Source organism: Dama dama, chromosome 1 (assembly GCF_033118175.1).
Source record: "Dama dama isolate Ldn47 chromosome 1, ASM3311817v1, whole genome shotgun sequence".
Lineage (NCBI taxonomy): Eukaryota > Metazoa > Chordata > Mammalia > Artiodactyla > Cervidae > Dama > Dama dama.
In genome coordinates, this window is record NC_083681.1 from 18,818,897 (window position 1) to 18,840,922 (window position 22,026).

Genomic DNA, 22,026 nt, shown 5'->3' on the forward strand with positions numbered 1-22,026 from the left:
CTGCTGCAGTGCCCCCATCCCTGCGTCGAGCCGCTGCTGATCCACGCCTCTGCAGGAGACCCTCAAACACTAACAAGTAGGCGTGGTTCAGTCCCCTGTGGGCTCACTGCTCCTTTCCCCTGGGTCCTGGGGCACACAGGATTTTTGTGTGTGTGCCCTCCTAGAGTGGAGTCTCTGTTTCCCCTGGTCCTGTGGGAGTCCTGTCATCAAACCCTGCTGGCCTTCAAAGTCAGCTTCACTGGGGACTCCTAGTCCCTTTGCTGGATACCCAGGCTGGGAAGCCTGACGCAGGGCTCAGAACCTTCACAACAGTGGCAGAACTTCTTTGGTAATATTGTTCTCCAGTTTGTGGGTTTCCCAGCTGGTGGGTAAGGGATTTGATTTTACCCTCCTACCATCTCGTTGTGGCTTCTCCTTTGTCTTTGATCGTGGGATATCTTTTTTGGTGGGTTCCAGCATCTTCCTGTTGATGGCTGGTCAACAGCTAGTTGCAATTTTGGTGCACTCACAGGAGGACGTGAGCACCCATCCTTCTACTCCGCCATTTTGAGCCAGTCTCCCTCATGCATCTTTTTTAGGAAGGTACTTGAAGATGTGCTGTATATCTCTCTCTATATATAAACACAGACAAGCACACACATGCATGTAAAAGAATAAACTAGGAATGAAGACATGGGCTACGAGGAACAAGAGATTTACTTCTAAAGAAAAGCAAAGGAAATGCCCTAGAAAATGGTGAAGGGAGATCTAGGATGCTATCTCTGCCCCAGATACCAAGGACAACCAGGCCTGATTGATTGGAGCAGGGCAGAAGATTGTAGGAGAGAATCCTCAAGAAGGTGAAATTGACAGATAAGCTAACAGGTATGAACTTTCTAAAAGATGGCAACTGGCAGAGTTTGGGGTTGGATTATCGAGGACTGCATGGAAAACTTAGCAAAAAAAAAAAAAAGGAAGGGAAAAAAATGTGGTAGAGAGGGCTTACTCATTATCTGATGCTTCTTTTCCTCTGGACACATGGGAGAAATATATTTCCTTTCCCTCTTGCACTTAGAATCATATGACTATTTCTGGCCAATGGATTTGAATAGAACTCACATGTGATAATTTTAAAATACAGCCCAGATTTTTTTTAACTTTCTTCCTATCAAGAGGTGGGTTATTTCTTACTGTAGCATAGCCTGGTCTATCTTGGCTAATATGCAAGATAATTATCAACTCTAAGGAAAATAAATCATAGTTTATTTCAGGGCTCAGCACTGAAAAGTTTACATGGTCACAATAACTAAATGCCAAGAAATGACCTTTCTACAATTATGATATAATGATACAGTATTGGCAGGTTTGGGGAATGGGAAAAATAAGGATGTTCTATAAGTACACAGTAAACATTGATGAAAACATGAATTTAGAAAAAGAATAGAAAAGAACAACCTATTACAATTTGAAAATAAAAGCTGCATAATTTCAGATATAGAATGAAATGAGAAAAGGATAAACACCAACATAAATTATAAAATGTGGAGAGATATACAAAGCCACATGAAATGAAACAATATTGAGAGAGTCATATGGAAACAGAAGTCACAAAATGGTAGGAGGATTATAACCCAAGAGAAAATGTTCTTTACTTACATTAAATCACATAATGCATTATATTACATGGAAGATCAAATATCATGAGAAGCTGTCATCATCTCATTTTTGTTCTGCAAAAGGATGCCAGAAGGTGTCAGAATAAGCGCTAGTCTTTTCTACACTTTCTGGTACCATATCAAATGGAAAATAAGCATCTTTCATTATTACCTTACAGAAACATGGTGAAGCTAGAAACATCTCTCATAAATTCTCATTAATTTCTAAATAAATTATTTGGATTTTCACATGACATGTCTGCCATCTAGAATTGACTACAGAGGACAATTTGAATTACAATTGAATTTAAATACAGTAGTTCTTTAGAAAAGGTGAATGATTTCACCTATATGTTTATAGTGTGTGCTGCTATTCAGCCTTCTTCTCCTCTTTGTTATTTGGCCTATTTCATGAATCCCCACTATAAATATAAAAAGCACATAAGCTCTTTTATATTTGCCTCTGTTAGTCTCCCATTTGCTTATTATTCGCATGCTGCCTAGGGATAGCCTTACAGAGTCTGAACTTATTAATTCAGTTGTTTATTTATTTACAACTCACAGTAGGCCTCACACATGCCCAGTTTTGTTTTAGACACTAGGATACAATGCACCAAAAAATGAAAAAAATTTTTGCTCTGTGTAGCTTATCTTCTAATGAGGGGAGACAGGCTATAACCAAATAAGTTGGAAAAATTATATAGACATTAGAATGGGTTAATTACTACAGAGGAAAATAGAGGATACAAGGTGAATAGAGCATGCTTGGGGGGAGGGTGATAAGAAGGCCTCACTATCATAAAATGATGATCTCTGGTAAAAGGGAAAAAAAAAAAGATGGTCACAGGGAAATTAATTCCCATATCCAAAGAGAGAATGTGGCCATTGTGTATTGTCAATATTACATATAGCCTCCAAACCACAAATTTGATTTTTGATGAAAAGACCTTGGAATTATACAAAGAAAGAGAATTTCAATATTTATATGTATGAAAAAAGATATCCTAAGTTATAAGCCCCAAGTTTCAGAAGTCATCCCTGATAATTCAGATGGTAAAGAATCTTCCTGTATGGAGAAGGAAATGGCAACCCACTCCAGTATTCTTGCCTGAAAAATCCCATGGACAGAGGAACCTGGCAATCTACAGTCCATGGGGTGGCAAAGAGTCAGACATGACTGAGCGACTTCACTTGTTTAAAAAAAAAAAAAAAAAAGAATCTTCCTACAATGCAGGAGACCCTGGTTCGATCCCTGGGTCAGGAAGATTCCCTGGAGAAGGGACCTGCTACCCACTCCAGCATTCTTGCCTGGAGAATTCCATGGACAGAGGAGCTTGGCGGACTATAGTCCATGGGATTGCAAAGATTTGGACACTACTGAAGCGACTTAACACATTTCAGAAGGCAAAAGCAGGGGCTATTAAAGTCAGTAGTAGTAAGAGGAGTGGGGGAGATGTGTTTTGGTCTCTTGAAAGCAGTCCTAAGGGCCTGGATTACAAGGCAAGTGAAGCAGGTAAATAGAGCATCAGTACAATGACTATTCCCAGAAGGGCAATAGGAATGTAATGTCATGGTGAAAAAAGGCACTCCCAAAGCTATTGCATTTGTAGGCTGCTTGCTGCCAACAGCCTTTTGACATCAAAGTACTTCCATCTTCCAAATGCCTACTTGGCAATTGGCAAAGCCACAGGAAGGGCATTTCCAGAATGGAACAACTGGCTCATTTTACCCAAGTAAAGTCAGCAAGTGTTCTATGTTTTGTTGCTTTTGTAAGAGGTTAGTGCACATCCTATAAAGTTCATAACATGTAAGATCTCATTCGCACTTGGTTGCGTTGCTCGTGTATTAAGTAACTCTATAAATGTAAGCAAACTCCAGTGCTCTCAATTTCATTTGTCTATATATATTTCAGGAAAAGAAATTAGAATGATTAAACAGTTTAATAATAAGACAACCTTTTTCCTTTTCTATTCTAAAATAAATATACATGTAGGAATAAATTTTGAGATGAATGGATAAAGGAAACGTGGTATATACATATAATTGAAACTCATTCAGCCATAAAAAAGAAAAAGAAACCCTGTCATATGCTACAACATGGATGAATCTGGGGAGCATTATGTATTAATAAGTGAAATTGAGACAGGAGGGAAGTGGGCAGGTCACAATCTTTAAAAAAATGACATAGTCATTGAGGAGATGACATAAACTGGTTAGAAACCAGCTGGGCCCAAGATTGCAGAAGATTTGACTTCCAGTAGACTTTAAGCCTCATTATATGCTTATTGTTATATAGTAGCATGCTAAATGACATACCCACAGGGGCCATGAAAATTCCCAAACTGACCATAAAAAGACCAAAAAGTGGGCAGTGGTCCAACTCCTGGAAATCCTTGTCCCTTCCCTGAAAGAACTGGAATAATCCTCCTACTTGTTAGCATATGTAATTACCCAGCCCATAAAAACTAACCACCCCATTTATCAGGGCCTCTTGACTTTTAGATGGCCCACACTTCATCTCTGTAGCGTGTATCTGCCAGAATAAACTTGTTTTCACTTTACTATGGCTTGCTCTTGAATTCTTCCCCGCCAAGGACCCTTACTTGGTGGCCTGCCTCAGGGACTCACCTGAGACCTGGGACATGACTGTCCTCTCGCTCCCCATTTTCCTGCAGCAAAATAAGCCAGTCACAGAGCGACAAATACTGCATGATTCCACTTACATGAGGTATCTGCAGAAGTCAGGCTCACAAATGCAGAAAGCAGAATGGTGGTTGTTAGGGGCTGGGCATGGGGGAGAGGGTAGGAAATAAGACGTTGCTATTCAATGAGAATGGAAGTATCAGTCATGCAGGATGAAAAAGTTGTAGAGAATCTGTTGTACAACATTGTGCTTATAGTTAACAATACTGTATACTTTAAAGTTGTTAAGAGAGTAAATCTCATGTTTACCACAATTTGTTTTTTAATGAATGAATTTTGGCTTCATAAAACTGTTGAAAGTTTATGTTTATAACTTTATTTTGCATCATTCTTTCCTACAAATTATCTGTAGGCTCTGTCAATCAGATCTTTGGTTGCCAGCAGCAAATCAATTTGAGGACTTTAATAAAAAACAAAAGCTACTGGAAGCATGTCTGAGTCACAGAGCCTTGACAGGATAGCTGGGGACCAGGCTTGGAATGAACCCAGAGATCCCAGGGTGAGAACCATAGGAGGCCAGTGTGGTCCCCATGATACTGTCATGGGGACCTTTTTTTGCCTTTTCACCCATTGCCATAAGAAACCCCGAATGGACAGTTGGCAGTCTCAGCTACAAATTCAATAGAAGTGTCACGAGGTTCTCTAGTGAAAGCGTTTCTCCCTTGGATGCTAAAACCTTTATATCAGCAGAGTTCAGAGTCACAGAGATTAGAAGCAACAAAAAAATTTTAGTGACTCATTAAGTGTAATTGTGAAAGGTACCATCACCCCACTTTTACCCTTTGTTTCCCATACCACAGCATCTTTTTATGGGGAAAAAGTCACCACCTACTATATTCCTCACTAGCTTAGAACATATACATCCTGAGGATCATGCCAAAATTTTACAGGGTGTCAACTCCTGGGCATGAGCATAACTGAATCTTTTTTTTAGTTGAAGTAATGTTGATTTACAGTGTTCTGTTAGTTTTAGGTGTACAGCAAGGTGATTCAGTTTTTTTGTGTGTGTGTGGGTGGGGCGGTGTGTGTGTGTTCTTTTTCAGATTCTTTTCCACTTAGGTTATTGTAATGTTTATTGAATGTTTTATTTATTTTTGGCTGTGCTGGGCCTTCGTTGCTTTGCCCAGGCTTTCTCTGGTTGTGGCAAGCAGGGGCCACTCTTTGCTGCGGCGCACAGGCTCCTCATTGCAGTGGCTTCTCTTGTTGCCGAGCACAGGCTGTAGGTACATGGGCTTCAGTAGTTGCCGCACGTGGGTTCAGTAGTTGTGGCACATGGGCTTGGTTGCTCCTCGTCATGTGGAATCTTCCTGGACCAGAGATGGAACCCATGTCCCCTGCATTAGCAGGCAGATTCTTATCCACTGTGCCACCAGGGAAGTTTCTCTAAACATCTTTATATATGTGTGTGTGTGTATCTGTTAACATAACTGGATCTTAATAACCCAGTTTTATAGGTGTATGCCTCTAGGTGATAGTGATATAAGATCATTGAATCTTATGGAATCAGCTCATTTCTTCCTCTGTGAACTGAAACCTTTGGTCTGTAGCAAAGTGTGAGATATCTTGACTGTGTATAAGGCATTCCACAAGTTCTTGGATGGTGGTGCTAGCATGGCTTGAGTCCACATTAAATGTCTTTTACAGTGAGAACATATCAGTGTCCCTTTTGTGATGGTTTTCCCAGGTAAGGTACCATATTCAAGATGTCATTAACTGCTAGAAAATTGGGTATTAAGCTATTGAAGTTGAGATAAGAGAAAGTCTATGTTGAGCCTAGTCAGCCTGCTAGCATGATCACTTTGAGTCCAAAATAGGATAAAAATACTGACTGATGACTGTAAGACAGGACATTTTGTTTAGCCGATTATTAAGAAACTCCTTCACAGAGGAGGCTTTTGGTAAGTATTCTCATTGGATACAGTATTTGCATACTCAAGACCCATCCACACATCCCAAACATCCTTATTATCAATCTTCTGATTTTGTTTTTTCCAGCATGCATAACCCTTAGCCTCTGCTCATGAATTCATGTAGGTCCTTAACATACATCTCTCCATCTCTTCCTCTGGTAAAAGTTCCTCATTATGGAGGAATTTCTCCTTTGGAAGAAATGGAAGGATTTGTCCTTTCCACTATTGAGTGGAATTGACTGATGCCAACATATTATTTAGAGCCATCTGTAAGGCAGACTTGAATTTTTTTCCTCTTCGATTATAAGAGAAATCCACACGAGGCCATAGGTTGAGGGAGGTTGAGGCCATAGGTTGCAGAAGGAGACATGCTGGATGTGTGAGCCATGTTGCTCCAGGTCCCCTCAGGTTCCACCCCTATTCCTGCCTATGTATATGACTTCTGTTTGATGTCATAGTTCCTGCCTATGAGTCAGAACACCTAGCTCTTTATGAGCACTCAGATTGCACAGACGGCTGTTGTTTGTTAATCTCTATCAAAGCCAGGTTTTAAGCCAAGAACTATTTCTCAAAAGCATGATAGCTCTTGACAAAGTGGGCATGTCTGTATTCTAAAATGTCATGCCTGTAATTGTCCAGTGGAACCTTCCCCAGGCTTTCTTTAAATCATTTATTCATTCAGTGAGACTTTCAAAGCCCAGAAGGAAGTAGATATAAAATAACATGCAAAAGATGTTGTTGCTTAAAAAAAAAAGTTACTCTTCATTCTTTGCAATTCTTGGATTCTTTACAGGAAGACCTATCTACCTAGTTCTTTTAGGGTTTATTCCCTGCCTCCTTAAAGCACCTTTAAGACATTCTGAACACCTAGGTGTCTCAACCCAAGAGAATAACTTCCAGAGAAAGATAGATGCCCCCTCATCATCTCTGTAAGACCTGGCTCTCAAGTTCTATTTTTCCATCTTGAGGCCTGTCTCTCCCCCTATATAATTGACAGCAGGGATACTCAATTATTTTAGGGAAAACCCTACCTCTTAGGACAACTAATTCTGAGTTTGAATCCTAACTATATCAGAATTCTCAATCTAATATCCAGATACAAACTGGAGATCAAGTTATTATATTGAAAAAGGCAGGTTTCCTATTGAGGCCTTTTATTTCAACTAATTATTAATAACTTATAATAATAATAATAATAATTATCATTAATATTATAATAATTATTAATAACTTAATAAGTTTCAACTAATAACTAATTAAAATAATTCTGTTTTATAGAATATGTTACATGTATTTTGCTATTATTTTATTCTATAGAATGATTTGCCAACTGTATTCCAAATATGTTTTCAAAATTAAATACAGATACTAGAATATGTAGCATTTCCTACAGTGTAAGACATGCCTCTGCCTAATAGACAAGCATTTCAGTGTTGAGTTTTTTTTAATTAATTATTTTTTTTTAATTGGAGGCTAATTACTTTCCAATATTGTGGTGGTTTTTGCCATACATTGACAGGAATCAGCCACAGGTGCACGTGTCCCCTGATCCTGAACAGTGTTGAGTTTTTAACAACAAAATCATGTTGGTTTGGGCTTCCCTGGTGGCTCAAAGAATCCACATGCTCATGCAGGAGACATGGGTTCGATCCCTGATCCAGGAAGATCCCACATGCTGTAAAGCAACTAAGCCTGCATGCCACAACTATTGAGCCTGTGCTCTGGAGCCCAAGAGCTGCAGCTTCTGAACCCACATGCCCCAACTACTGAAGCCCACGTACCCTAGAGTCCATGCTCAGCAGCAAGATAAACCACCACAACAAGGAGCCCATGCACCGCCCCAGTCCTGACTTGCTGCAACTAGAGAAAGCCACATGCAGGAACAAAAACCCAGTGGAGTCAAGAGTAAATAATAAAAATAAATAAATAAAATTGTTTTTAAAAGGCATATTATTTTTAATTATACTGGTAGTAAATTAATTGGCGAAGGGGGAGTAATACAAACTTGGTTCTGAGTAAGTGAAATCTTTCAGTCTAATATCAGCCTTATTTAGGTTTCCCTTAAGACACTATGTGCTAAGTTGCTTCAGTTGTGGCCGACTCTTTGTGATGCTATGGACCTTGACCTGCCTGGCTCCACTGTCCATGGGATTGTCCAGGCAAGAGTACTGGAGTGGATAACCATTCCCTCCTCCAGGAAATCTTCCCGACCCAGAGATCAAAACCCTCTCTTAGGTATCCTGCATTGGCAGGTGGGTTCTTTACCACTAGCGCCACCTGGGAGCCCTGCACATCTGCCTAAATTCCAGTGTATATAGATGAGTAGCAAAACAACAACGAATTCATTATCCCTCAAAAGTAAAAAAGAACAGCAACAACTTAAATGAACTGCATTATTTATAGCCTGTCAGTGATAGTAGGAGTGTGCTTCCCAGGTTACGCTAGTGGTAAAGAGCCCACCTACAAATGCAGAAGTCGCAGGTTCAGTCCTTGAGTCTGGAAGATCCCCTGGAGAAGGGTATGGCAACCTACCCCAGTATTCTTGCCTGAGGAATCCAGTGGACAGAGGAGCCAGGTGGACTGCAATCCATAGGGTTGCAAGAGTTGAACGTGACTGAAGCAACTTAGCACTCACACAATGATAGGGAGAGTTTTTCCTTACTGTCTCCAACTGTGTGGTACGGTAGTCCTTGAAAGAGGTTTTTTTAAGCAGTCACTTAAGAGCCTCTCTATTAGGAATTCCAAGGAGAAGGGCAGGCAGGAGATATGCAGAGGGGAGGTAATCTTTCTTCAACAAATTGTACTTGTGGTATCCAGACACTGAACTGAGCTATGATTTCAGCAATAAGGATAAAGAAGGTATGTAAAGTTACTGACCCTTCACAAATATCTTTGGTGCCTCAGGCAAGTAACAGGAACACTTGCTTAAGGATGATCTAAATGCTTAAGATCACTGACAACTTGGGTAATTGCCTAACAGTGCAGTGTTTAGGACTCCATGCTTCCACTTCAGGAGTCCCAGGTTTGATCCCTGGTCAGGAAACTAAGGACTTTCCAGGTGGCTCAATGGTAAAGAATCTACCTGCCAAGCAGGAGACACAGGCTCAATCCCTAGGTCGGGAAGATCCCCTGGAGAAGGAAATGGCCACCCACTCCAGTATTCTTGCCTGGGAAATCCCATGGACAGAGGATCCTGGCCCGGCCACAGTCCGTGGGGTTGCAGAGTCACACACAACTTAACGACTAAACCACCACCACCACCAGGGAACTAAGATTCTGCAAGCCACGTGGCTTGACCGAAAAAAAAAATCACTGACAACTTGGAAGCTGAGATCACTTATGTGATCTCTGACTCATACAACATTTAATACATTCCCTCTCCAATAAGATTAATTAATCCAATATAACAAATATTAAAGTACATCCATCACTTGTCAGACAGTTGTTAGATACATAAATGGAATATGTTTAGCCCTAAAGAAGGAACATATTTGTTGGTATGTCTTCATTAAACTGAAGACATACCACCAAATCCAATCAATACATTATGAAAATTGATAAATAATGGCAGTATGCCAAAGGTTCAATGGCATTACTAGAGAAATACCTAAGAGAGGATACCTAAGAGAAATACCTAAGAGAGGAGGGGAAGACAGTGACATGGAAGGCTTTTTATATGATAAGATTTTTTAACTGACTCTCTAAAGAAGAATGGGAGTTTGCTAGGCAAAGAAAAGTGTAGAAGACATTCTAGGTAGAGAAAACAACATACATAAAGGCAAAAAATATAAAATTGTATGGTCTTGCCATCTTGCATCTTGATTTAGTCAGGAAACAAGTGGCACACTTGAAAGGTTAACTGAAACGAGTTTAATGAAAATGACTATTTCCAGAAATGTGGGCCAAGTCAAGGGCACCAGCAAATAATGGTGAAGCATTCAGTGGGAAGCTATAATGACCTGGCCAGAAGTGGTAGGGAAAGGGAATGAGACCGCCAGAACCTGCTGAGAGGCATCGCCTTGGGAGAGGGACTGCCCACCAGCAACGTCAACCAGAAGCAGAAGAAAACAACCACTACCAAATCCCAGCCTGGCAGAGACAAAGGGAGGGGTAAATACCCTGTCCTCCCTTTCCTCCAGTCTCCAGCAGGCCCCCCTCCCACTAGCTGAACCCCACTGCAGCCCAGAGGGCAAAGGGGTTTGAGAAAGCTTCTGTAAAGGTTGGCTTTCTGAGGCCAGGAGAACAGAGACTAGATCCGCAGAGGCAAACAATCATTAGTACACACATCTCATATTCATATCCCGTGTCTGAACAACTTCCTGCTTCTTGAACAGGTATAACTAACCCAGGACTAAACCTCTAACTGACCTGACAAGTTGGCCCTCATTTCCTCTTCCTTGACTGACATAAGGAGTAGCTTGTTGACCTAAATGATAGGAGAAGATTCTTAAAATCATTGTAACTTCTGCCCTGAAGCAAAACTTTCTGTGTACATACTTATAATCACAGTAATGTGATAATTATCCTATCAGACATTTAAAAATAAAAGTAATCCTGAGTGTGAGATGACATATACGTGCTTATTCATCTATCTGAAAATATCTAATATTGTCAGTGGATGAAACTGGCTTGCATATTAGTTTCATAGAATTTTTTTGTGCACTTAAGACACTTCGTATTTGATTTATAAACTCTAGTTAAATCACATTTAAAGTATCTTCAGATTCTGTTATGGTGCTACGTTGCTTGAAATAGAACAAGTTGTCCTTTTACAACCTTTTTTTCTATTTATTTTTCAGATCAATAACTCGATCTTATTACCGCAACTCGGTTGGTGGATTTTTAGTATTTGACATTACTAACCGACGGTCTTTTGAACACGTGAAAGATTGGCTGGAAGAAGCAAAAATGCACGTACAGCCATTTCAGATTGTGTTTCTGCTAGTGGGACATAAATGTGATTTAGCTTCACAACGTCAAGTTACAAGGGAAGAAGCTGAAAAACTGTCAGCAGACTGTGGTATGAAGTATATAGAAACCTCAGCAAAAGATGCTACGAATGTTGAGGAATCCTTCACTATCTTGACAAGAGACATATATGAACTTATTAAAAGGGGAGAGATTTGTATTCAGGATGGCTGGGAAGGGGTTAAAAGTGGTTTTGTTCCAAATACTGTGCATTCTTCTGAGGAAGCAGTAAAGCCCAGGAAAGAGTGCTTCTGCTGACTTCAAACATGCCAAAGAATTAAGAACAGATTGGGTGTCATTTCAGGATAAATACCAACATTAACAACAGAATGATATGATGAAAGCATTTTAAAAAGTTATAAACCCATGCTAATGCTGTTTTGTAAGGTATTTAATTCAGAGCAATATGCTTACTTGTTAAACTACCAGATTGGTATTTTGCTAAATTATCAAGCAAAGCAGACAACATTTTCTGAAAACTGGAGTGTCTACATAATTGCCTTCATTCTCATTTTGTTAGCATATAACTGACCATAATATCCAAATATGTCAATATTACTCGTCTTTCTTGATAGTTTGAAATGGATGTTTTATGCACACATATACTCTATTGAAAAGATTTTATCAGGAATTACATTCTCTACTATTAATTAATATTAAATAGTAAAGTGGATTTAAAAGTGCACTGTTCATTTACAAAGTAAACAATCTCAGAGTTATTAAGTAGGCCTAAAATAACAATTTCTTGCTTAAGGTAGCAGGTTTGTAAGCATTCTCTAAAATATTCGCCCTTAATTTTGCCTGAACATGAAAACATAAGTTTTATATTAATTTTTGTTCTCTGATTTATTGCTCCTGAAAATTTTATGTTTTATGGAGACATCTAAGGGTCTCAGCAAAATATTTCACTATAAATATTTGTAAAAATCAAAATGAAGGATCACTGTCAGCAAATGTTTTGTTTTTATAGTATACTGTCCTTAATCAGATAAGAAAAATGAATTTATATACTGATGACATTTTCAAAGAAAGTAAATCCAACCTACCTTGAGCTATTGTCAAAATTATCAATATAGGTAAGTGTAGAATATTTTTAATAATTGCTTTTTATGTTCAAGTGAATTTCCAAATTTCCCCATTTTCAATACAAGGAAAGTGTAGAAAATAGTTTTCTGGGCAAGGAAAATTGGCTAGATGTTTGAAATAGCATTCAAATTTTATTTTAAAATATCATCAGTAAAAGTAAAAATAAAATAATGAGTTAAGGCTACAAGATAATGTTTGAGTTTTCTAATTTTTAACTTGCTGATTAAATTCCCCTCCTGGAAGGGACATTTTTATGACAATGTCAAATATTTTATAATATACATTTCTATTCTGTTCTGTAAACCATTCTTGATCACAAAGAAACTGCTTTTTGGAATCATAAGGTCTTTACTATTTAACTGTAGTTGCTTCATTTGTTTGAAAACCAAATTTGTATAGTAGAAAGAATATTTAATAAGAAATCAGAAAACCTGGTTCTAAACTTGCCTTTGCTTTCCAGTATTCATACATGAGTAAGTAACTTAACCTCTGTTAGTTTTCTCATCTGTAAAACAAGGCTAATGACCTCATTAATTGTATTTCATGAAATTATTTTGGGAATCCAGTGAATCATGTAGAAAAGCTTTGTAAATGGAGAAAGAATTATACAAATGTGAGATCAATATCAACTGCTGATGGGCATACTATTATATTTACAGTGGATGAGAATTTTTACAGTGGATGAGAATTTTTCCCGTGTTCTTTTCCTTCACTCCCACACAGAAGAAGCAAAGAAGGTATATGCTTTCATGGACCTGGTGCAGTTCTTGGTTTGATTTATTTCTGTAGACTGTTACCCTGAAACTTCACTCTTCTAGAGTGGAAATGATAGGCAAGAAAATCCCACAAGACTTAATTCAATCAAAAGTCATGTTTGAATGTGGTTTTTGTGCCTCTTTGATTGTTTAAATACTAGTACCTTTCTAGGTTAATGTAAGTATTTTTATAGTGCCTGTAGAGACTATAAATTATACCATCGCTATAATTTTTTTGAATATATTGACAATGTTTTCTTGATATCCTTGGATTAATTTTACTTGAGTAAGTTCAAACTTTAACTGGCCAGATAAGACAATACTGTCACCCCAAATGTGAAGTAGTCTGTTTTTATTGTTACAATTTAAAGTCTTATAATTTTCCATCAGTTCAAAGTAGCATCAACTCACATAGTGAATACTTAATAGTAGTTTAAAGTACAGTTATTTGTGGCTACTCGTAAAGTTAAACAGCTAAAATATAAAATGTGATTTAACTTTCAGTGGATACCCTTTGTAATACTAATGTTGGGATAGCACTCATGTTTGGTCAAAGGATATGATGTGTTCCAAGATTTAGAATCGAATTAAGGAATCAAAAGAAACAAATGGGAATTCAGGGCCCCATAAAGCTGACACTTAGCAGAATCACACATGAGCAGAAGCAAGCATCGAAGTGTAATCCTTACATCTTGGTTGGTATTCTTTCTGTAATCATGCTGTGTCAGGGTGTGTGTGTGTGTTGAATAAAAGGGGAAATGTTATCTAACTGAATCCACAAAGTCTAAAATTGGGCTAAATCATTATATTATAGAGGAGCTGAAATTTTTGAGTTCTTATACCAGATTGCCAAGTATCTTTATAACCTTAGCCAGATACCTTTATTTATTTATCTGCCCATCTCCCTATACATGTAAGTAACTGACCTATTTTCTTACACATCATTATGTAGCATATGGATAATAATGCCAATGTAGTAAAGATATTAGCTCCAGGCAAAATATTTTGACTAAGGTTCTTAGAAATCAAAAATACTTGATTTTACATTAGAATTATATAATTTAATATTTAATTTAAACCTTACTTAAATTAAAATCTTTAAAATGAACAATGTAGCTAATTTAATAATTAGCTAATTATTAAATATTTTAGATGTGATTAAAAAGAAATGAAAACTATCCGTTCATGTAACAAATTTGTCCCTGACAGAAATTGCTCATCTTGAGTATTATTAACACTTTCAGGGCATGTAGTGATATGTTTCATTAAACGGTAAGCTTAAGCCAAAATGATGATGTAATTGGAGTGTGGAGTGTGTAAATGTGGCCTTTATATACACGGTAGTAGCAAACAAGAGTTTTTGAGCCTGGAAACCTGAGAGTTTACTTTAGGTTTTCCAAAGCTTCAAAGCAGTTTCAGTTTGTTTGGTTGGTTGGTTAGTTGGTTTGGTTTGGTAGCAACCAAAGCAGTCATTTCTATTATTGTTAAGATAACTTTGGCAGTCTTTTTATCCAACTTTACATCATGAAAAAACTGAATCTATGGATTAATAAAATCATCTTAGTGCTGCTTTTGTCAGATTTTATATTGCCATTGGTTAAATTAAGAACCAAGCTTCAGGCTTCCTCGGTGGTCTAGTCAGGTTAAAAGTCTCCAACAAAAACCACTACAATATTGTAAAGTAATTAGCCTCCAACTAATAAAAATAAATGAAAAAAAAAAAAAAAGTCTCCCTTGCAGTGCAGGGGACACGGGTTCCATCCCTGATCGGGGAGGATCCCACATGCCGCAGGGCAGGTAAGCCCATGTGCCACAACTACTGAACCCATGCTCTAGAACCCGCGAGCCGTAGTCACTGAGCACAAGCTCCTCAACTTCTGAAGCCCTTACGTCCTAGAGCTGGTGCCCCACAAGAAAGCCACCAAAATGAGAAGCCTGCACACAGCAGCTAGAGAGTAGCCCCTGCTCACCGTGACTAGAGAAGGCTTCATGCATGGTAATGAGGACCTAGCCAGCCAAAAATAAATACGTAAATGAAATTATGAAAAGAAGAACACGGTGTCCTTTGACTTTGTGAAATAAAATTCACAATTATGGCAAGATAAGAAATATTTAAACAAAAGAATTCTTCTCTGCCCCTTGGCCTCCTCTCTCCCCCACTGTGCATCAACCAAATCTCTCTCAGCAGGAATACCTGCTCAATCATTCAGAGCACCATTGGCCTAGTATCAAAAAGACAACTCCTTGGAAGGTAACATTCTTTCTTGGTCTTGTAAAGGATCACATAACCCACCACGATGACACTTAGACCTGGATTATGTAAACTGTCACTAATAAGTCATTTGATGTACAGCCTTCTGTCTCAAAAAACTTTTATAAACTGTGCCTTGACTTTAACAGGTGGAATAGTTCTCAGAGTTTTCTGAGATACTCTTCCCAGGTTTTATTTCTCAAATTCGGCTCAAATAAAATTCTACAATTCTTTCTTAGGTCGTTCTACAGCTTAAAAGAGTGTACTCTATTTCCTTAGTTACGACATAGAAGCATTCAAAAGACTAAAGATCTGTTTGATAAGCTAACTCATTTTTTTGCCCTGTAACTGCCTGGAGAGATTCAGTTGGAAATGCAAAGGAAATCATTAAGAAAAAAACAGTGAAAGACTATGAAGGCTTTAAAGTTAGATTCTTAGTATTTTAAAATAGTAGAATGCATTCCCAATCAGAACCTACTTTTGGATATTCCACAGCTGATAAACAACCATTTCTGCTTCAAAATCTTTCTTAATTCCAGTTTTCTCACTAAACTTTCCCAAGCAACTGATTAAAATAACTTAAAAACTGTTCTACTGAACCTGAGTGAACTGCTACATGACTTGGTATTTCCAAAATCTTAATAACGTGTGAGTGATGAGCTGTGACAATCTAATCAATTACTATACAATCTAATTCACATCATTATGATATAGAATAAATATAAAAGAAAAAATTTAAAGATATTAAAAAACTGGTGTTCCTTGTTGTTATGTCTCGGTAAATTTTTCATCATTTTTTAAATAGTGCCTAAAACATTATCTATGTGGCAATCAGTGACTATTAATTGATGATTATTATGCTGAGTTAATCCTATTTAATATGGGATCCGTATATTTAGTTTTAGTTTATATATTCCATGGAGGAACAAACATGTTTTGCTACAATTTCTCTTGCAGTTTTTTTCAGAATGACAGCAAATGGAAGAAAGATATGGCATAAAGTTCTTGAAGTATGTTATTTGATTTTAAATAATGAATAAAAGGAATGAGAATGAGAACTCATTGTCACATGATTGTTACATTATCTGTTTTTAGTGCGCCATCTTTAGCAGTGCTTTTGAAGCAGAAACTACTAAATACATGTGTGTATTTATTCACAAGTGAGGTATGAATAAGAATTCGAGATCTGAAATCTCTTATATATTACATAATACCTTGGTGGAGTGTGGGGCAGAACAGTATAATCAAGCATTAACATATATGCAGCAAAATGTATGAATATTCACACTAAAAAGACAAGTTTATCAATAACCAGATCAGGTCAAATTTTTGCTGCCAAATGAATTATCAAAAGAATTTCAGATTTTCAGAGCTTTTTGGATTTCAGAATTGCAGAAAAGAGAACATGATCATCTACCTTGCTTTAACAGATATTTCAGAATTTGTGACTTTTTTATAGTTGGTTCATCTTTGTCATGCCTCAGCCTCACACATGGTAGGAACTTACTAGATTTTGAATTGAGCTGTTAAGCCACACAAAATTTTCTTAACTTCAGCATGCATAAACAGTTACACATGTAAAATATTTACAACAATGATTGGCACATAGTAAGCACTTGATAAATGTCATCTATAATTTTTATTTTATTTTTAGGATAATTCTTTTAACTACAAACTTGCCATGAAGCCAGTTTTAATCCCTGTGATGTGCCAGGAACTGATTGTTAATAATGGCTATCTTACTGGTCTGATTCTTGAAGTCAGGGAAGAACACTTTAACATGGATTATTGGCGATCCCTAGCAGCATCTGACCAGATGGACAGGTGCTTGAATGAGCATAGGCCATCCTGTCTCTATAGCAATTCTGGGAAATCGTCACCAGTAACAGTTAGTGCACATGCGCTATGTGCTAAGAACTGTAGGTCAAAGGATTGGACTTCTTAGTTATATGTAAAATGGTTATCGGCATTGTTTTTTAAAAGGTATTTTGGCAACAGCTTTATTGACATAGTTTGCATACAAAACCCACATAAGATGTACAGTTAAATGGTTTTTAGTACACTCAAAGTTGTGCAGTCATCACTGAAATCAGTTTCAGAACATTTGTGTCACCTGAAAAAGGAAATTCTGTACTGTCTAACTGTCACTCCCAATATCCTCCCCACCCCACACTATCAGAGTCCTAAACAAACACTAATCTACTTTGTGTCCCTATGTTTGTCTATATTGCCCATTTCATATAAATGGAATAGTGTAATATGTGGTCTTTGATGATTGACTTATTTCAAATAGCATAATATTTCTAAGGTAGTACCATCATTTTGGGCTTCCCGATGGCTCAGACTGTAAAGAATCCGCCAGCAATGCAGGAAACCTGGGTTTGATCCCTGGGTAAGGAAGATGCCCTGGAGAAGGAAATGGCAGCCCACTCCAGTATTCCTGTCTGGAGAGTTCCATGGACAGAGGAGCCTGGAGGGCTATGGGGTCGCAAACAGTCAGACAGACTTGACTGAGCAACAAACACACACACATTTTAACAGAAGTGTTCCCATTATGTAATGGATACTAGCTGCTGTTGCTAAGTCACTTCAGTCGTGTCCAACTCTGTGCGACCCCATGGATGGCAGCCCACCAGGTTCCGCCGTCCCTAGGATTCTCCAGGCAAGAACACTGGAGTGGGCTGCCATTGCCTTCAACGCATGAAAGTGAAAAGTGAAAGTGGAGTCACTCAGTCGTCTCCGACTGTTAGTGACCCCATGGACTGCAGCCTACCAGGCTTCTCCTTCCATGGGATTTTCCAGGCAAAAGTACTGGAGTGGGGTGCCATTGCCTTCTCTGGAATACTAGCTAATTGTATAAAATTCGGAAAATATAGAAAAATAGAGTGATGACAGGAGAAATCACTGTTAGACTCACCTCTGAAAATAATTATGTCAATATTTAATATATTTCTTCTTAGTAAACAGAAACATATATATATATATAAAATAAGAAGGGAGATACATAAAGTAGAAAGTGAAAGACTCCTTTTATCCTAAGCCAGTTCCATTCTTGGAGAGAAAATAACCGTTCACAATTTTATGTGTATCCTTCATGTCATTTCTTATGTATTTACCCATGCTGTACACACACATACAGTGGAGGAGGGACTACATAAATGAAATTTGGTTATATTATTCTGTAACTTGCTTTTTACACATAATAAGGATCTTGGAAATCTCTTTCTGTTGACATACATTGATTTTTCTCTTTGACAGCTTCATAGGGTACCACAATATAAAGGGAAATACCATATCTACTCTTAATAGTAGAAATTCATATTACTTCCAATTTTTCTACTATAAATAATGTTACAATGAACATATTAGTGAACATATTTTGGTGCAAATGTGTGGATAATTTATATGATAGATTCCTGAAAGTGTCTTTGCTGGGTCAAAGGGCATTGCACATTTTTCAGTAACTTACCAAATTTCATTTAAAAAGAAGTCAATGACAATCTCAAAAAAGAAAATAGAACAACATCTGTTGGTAATTCCCTGGAAGCAGTGGTTCAGACTCAGCATTTCCACTGCAAGGCCCTGGGTTCAGTCCCTGGTTGGGGAACTAAGATCCCACAAGCTGCATGGCACAGCCAAAAAAATTTGTTCCCTTCACATCTTCATTAATACTAAATGCTGGAAAAAAATTTTTTTCTGATTTTAATTTGCATTTTTCTGTCCTGAGGCTGAGCAGCCTTCATAAATTTATTGATCATTGATTTTTCCTTTGGTGAATTTCCTACTGATAATCTTTTTCAACTGGATTTTTAGAATTTTTCTTACTCTTTTTTAAGTAAAGCTTTCTATTGTACAGATGGAAATTATTTGTTTTCAATTGCTTTTGGCTGTTCTGGGTCTTCACTGTGGCACAGACTTCTCTAGTTGCAGGGCATGGGCTTAGCTACAGTATGTGGGATCTTAGTTCCTGAGCCAGGGATGGAACCTGAACCCCCTGCACTGGGAGCACAGAGCCTAATCCTGGACCACCAGAGAAGTCCCTTGTTTTGTATGTTGAAGTTACCTTCTTCCAACCAGTTACTACTTGCTTATGGTATCTTTTGTTGTAAAATTTTTGTTTTCTTTTGTGTTTTCTAGGATTTCTGTCTTGGGTAGGAATTTCTTCCCTGACCCAAAATTATAAAATACTCTCCTACATTTTGCTTTTGATGTTTATTCTTTTACATATCAAAACTTACCTATACATGATAGTATGACACAGGAATTTATTTCTGTATATTTAGTCTAAATCCATTGTTCCCATGTCATTACTTCCTTTGTCCAAACATTTGAATTGCCATCTTTATCAAATAGATTTATATTTCTACATTTTAGCACTGTCTGTGTCTATACAAAATTTGTTTCCAGACTTCAGTTCCATTGATTATTGTTCTATTGTTGAGCTAATACCACATTTTCATTTACTGAACTTTAAAAATAATAGGTGTCACAATGACTAGATCAGTTGCTCTGTCCTTCCAACATCCACCAACATCCAGACTCTGGTTACTGTTTTGCACTGAAAAGAACCAGGGCTCTTTTAGGACATGCCTGATTCTTGGTCTGGAGTGTGAAATAAACAAAATGACCCTGGGTATCTTGTCACATCAGAAAGTAAAAAAGCTATCAAAAAATACTATGGACATAGCAAAAGGACTTAGAAACAAATCTGAAGAGGCTAAAACTGGGACAATATGAGCATCACAATGAATAATAGCGTAGTAAAATATTTTAAAATCTGTGAATTAAATTGATAGAAAAACTCAATGTATAATGAAAGGAGTCACTCATACTTCTATTTTGTGATTCCCAGACCCATGTACTAAGGATATAGGGAAACTATGGCATATAATGATCCCTGATTTGGCATGCTGCAGTCCATGGGGTCGCAAAGAGTAGGACACAACTGAGCAACTGAACTGAACAGATTCAAAGCATATACTACATTCTTTAATATTGAACCTCATCCTTTTAGATTTTATCTACTGTATGACTCTGTAACTGAGTCTTCAGTAAAGCCATTTTACCTTTCAATTTGGCCAACTGCTTCTGGGTAATGAGGTAAGCAGGGAGACCAAATAATTCTATAAGCATGAACCCAGTTCTGTACTTCCTTTGCTATGATGTTAGTTCCTTGATTAGACCCAAAGCTATAAGAGAATCTTTTGTGTTCAAGTATGGCCATGAAACCAAAAGCATTGCAGACATTGAAGGTGAAACCATATCCAGAATATATACCTATTCTGATGTGGACAAATCTCCATACCTTTTATGACTGTAAAGGTCCGGTGTGATTATCCTTCAATGAGTGATCAGTCCCTGTCAAAGGGGACCTCCAAAGCCATACCCAGTTTCAGTAATTCACAGAAAGAGTCACAGAACTCAGCAGATAATCTACTCATGGCTGTGATTTATTATAGCAAAGGATGTAAAGCAAAATCAGCCAAGGGGAAATGGTGCATGGAATAAAGTCTGGGGAAAAACAGTCATGAGACTCCAAGGGTCTTTTCCAGGTGAAATCACATAGCATGTGCTTAATCCCCCCAGCAAAAATTTGTGACAACAATTACGAAATGTCCATGATGGGAGCTCATTGAGACTCAGCTCCTAGAGTTTTTATTGGGGCAGATCACATCGGCAGCCTCTGCCTGGCACATATTCAGCATAAACCACTTATTTGTACAGTTTTGGCATCATAAGCCACTCATCAGTTCTGGGGATAATGAGAACCTTCCTGAAATCCAAGTTTCCAGATGCTAACCAAAGCCAACCTTGTAAGCAGCTCTTCCAAAACACAGTAGTCAGGCCTGCTATGTTACGTCCCCCATGGCCAATGGTCTTGAAATATATAAGTATGCCCTTTTCCCCAGGTCGTAGTCCCCCAAATAAATAGATGTATGTTTTGAGGAGGAAGGGATGGAGAAACCATTACTGTGTACATTTTCTGAGATGTTGCAGAGTGTGATGTGGAAAACTGCCTCTGTGAATTTGTGCCAAATCAAATCTCAGGGACAGAGTTTTGGGTGAAGTAGAAAAGAACAGCTTCATTGCTTTTTCAGGCAAAGGGGAACAGTGGTATGCTATCATCCCTATTCCTGTTGGGAGCCCTAGTTCTGTAATGACCTCCCTACCAGAAGCCCTGGCCTACAGAGAAGAGCTATAAACTGAACTTAGTGACATAGGTGCCCTTCTTACCAGGACATTCATCCGGAGAACTTTCCCCTTTACAAAGTATATCCACTTCAGCATGCTCTTTTTTCTGAGACTTTTATCCCTTTCTCTACTATCAGCCATGGCAAGTGTTGGATGTTACTTTTTCTGTTTCTAGAAGGCATCCTGGGAGAAAGTTGGCACCACCTCCTGAGGTGTTTGCCAGAGTATTAAATACAATATCTGTGACAATGTTCCCAAATCAATAAAATTTCCTCACCCAACCTTATATTCTGGCTTGCCGATCCAGCACCTTTAGACATCAATAGTATGTCTAATCCCTGAGACCCTGACAGCACATCCTGGAAGTCCTGCAGTTCCTTTTTGGAATATAGTCTCTTTTTTCCATTATCAGACTCAGCACCTTCTTGACTAGGTTATGTTGTGACTTAACCCTAGTTAAGGCCAAGAAACACAGCACATGTTGCCTTATGAGGGAAAAAAAATCAATATCATCAACAAGCCAAGGG

General features: G+C 38.0%; 1 protein-coding gene across 1 annotated transcript in view; it reads left to right on the top strand.

Annotated features, from left to right (window-relative positions):
- RAB39A (RAB39A, member RAS oncogene family) overlaps positions 1-16,357 on the top strand; it is a 34,960-nt gene extending 18,603 nt beyond the window's left edge. The window contains exon 2 of the mRNA XM_061144147.1: positions 11,047-16,357. Coding sequence (XP_061000130.1) covers positions 11,047-11,473 — 427 coding nt within the window. The 3' untranslated portion in view covers positions 11,474-16,357. The remainder of the gene's footprint in view (positions 1-11,046) is intronic.
- Positions 16,358-22,026: the final 5,669 nt, after the last annotated feature.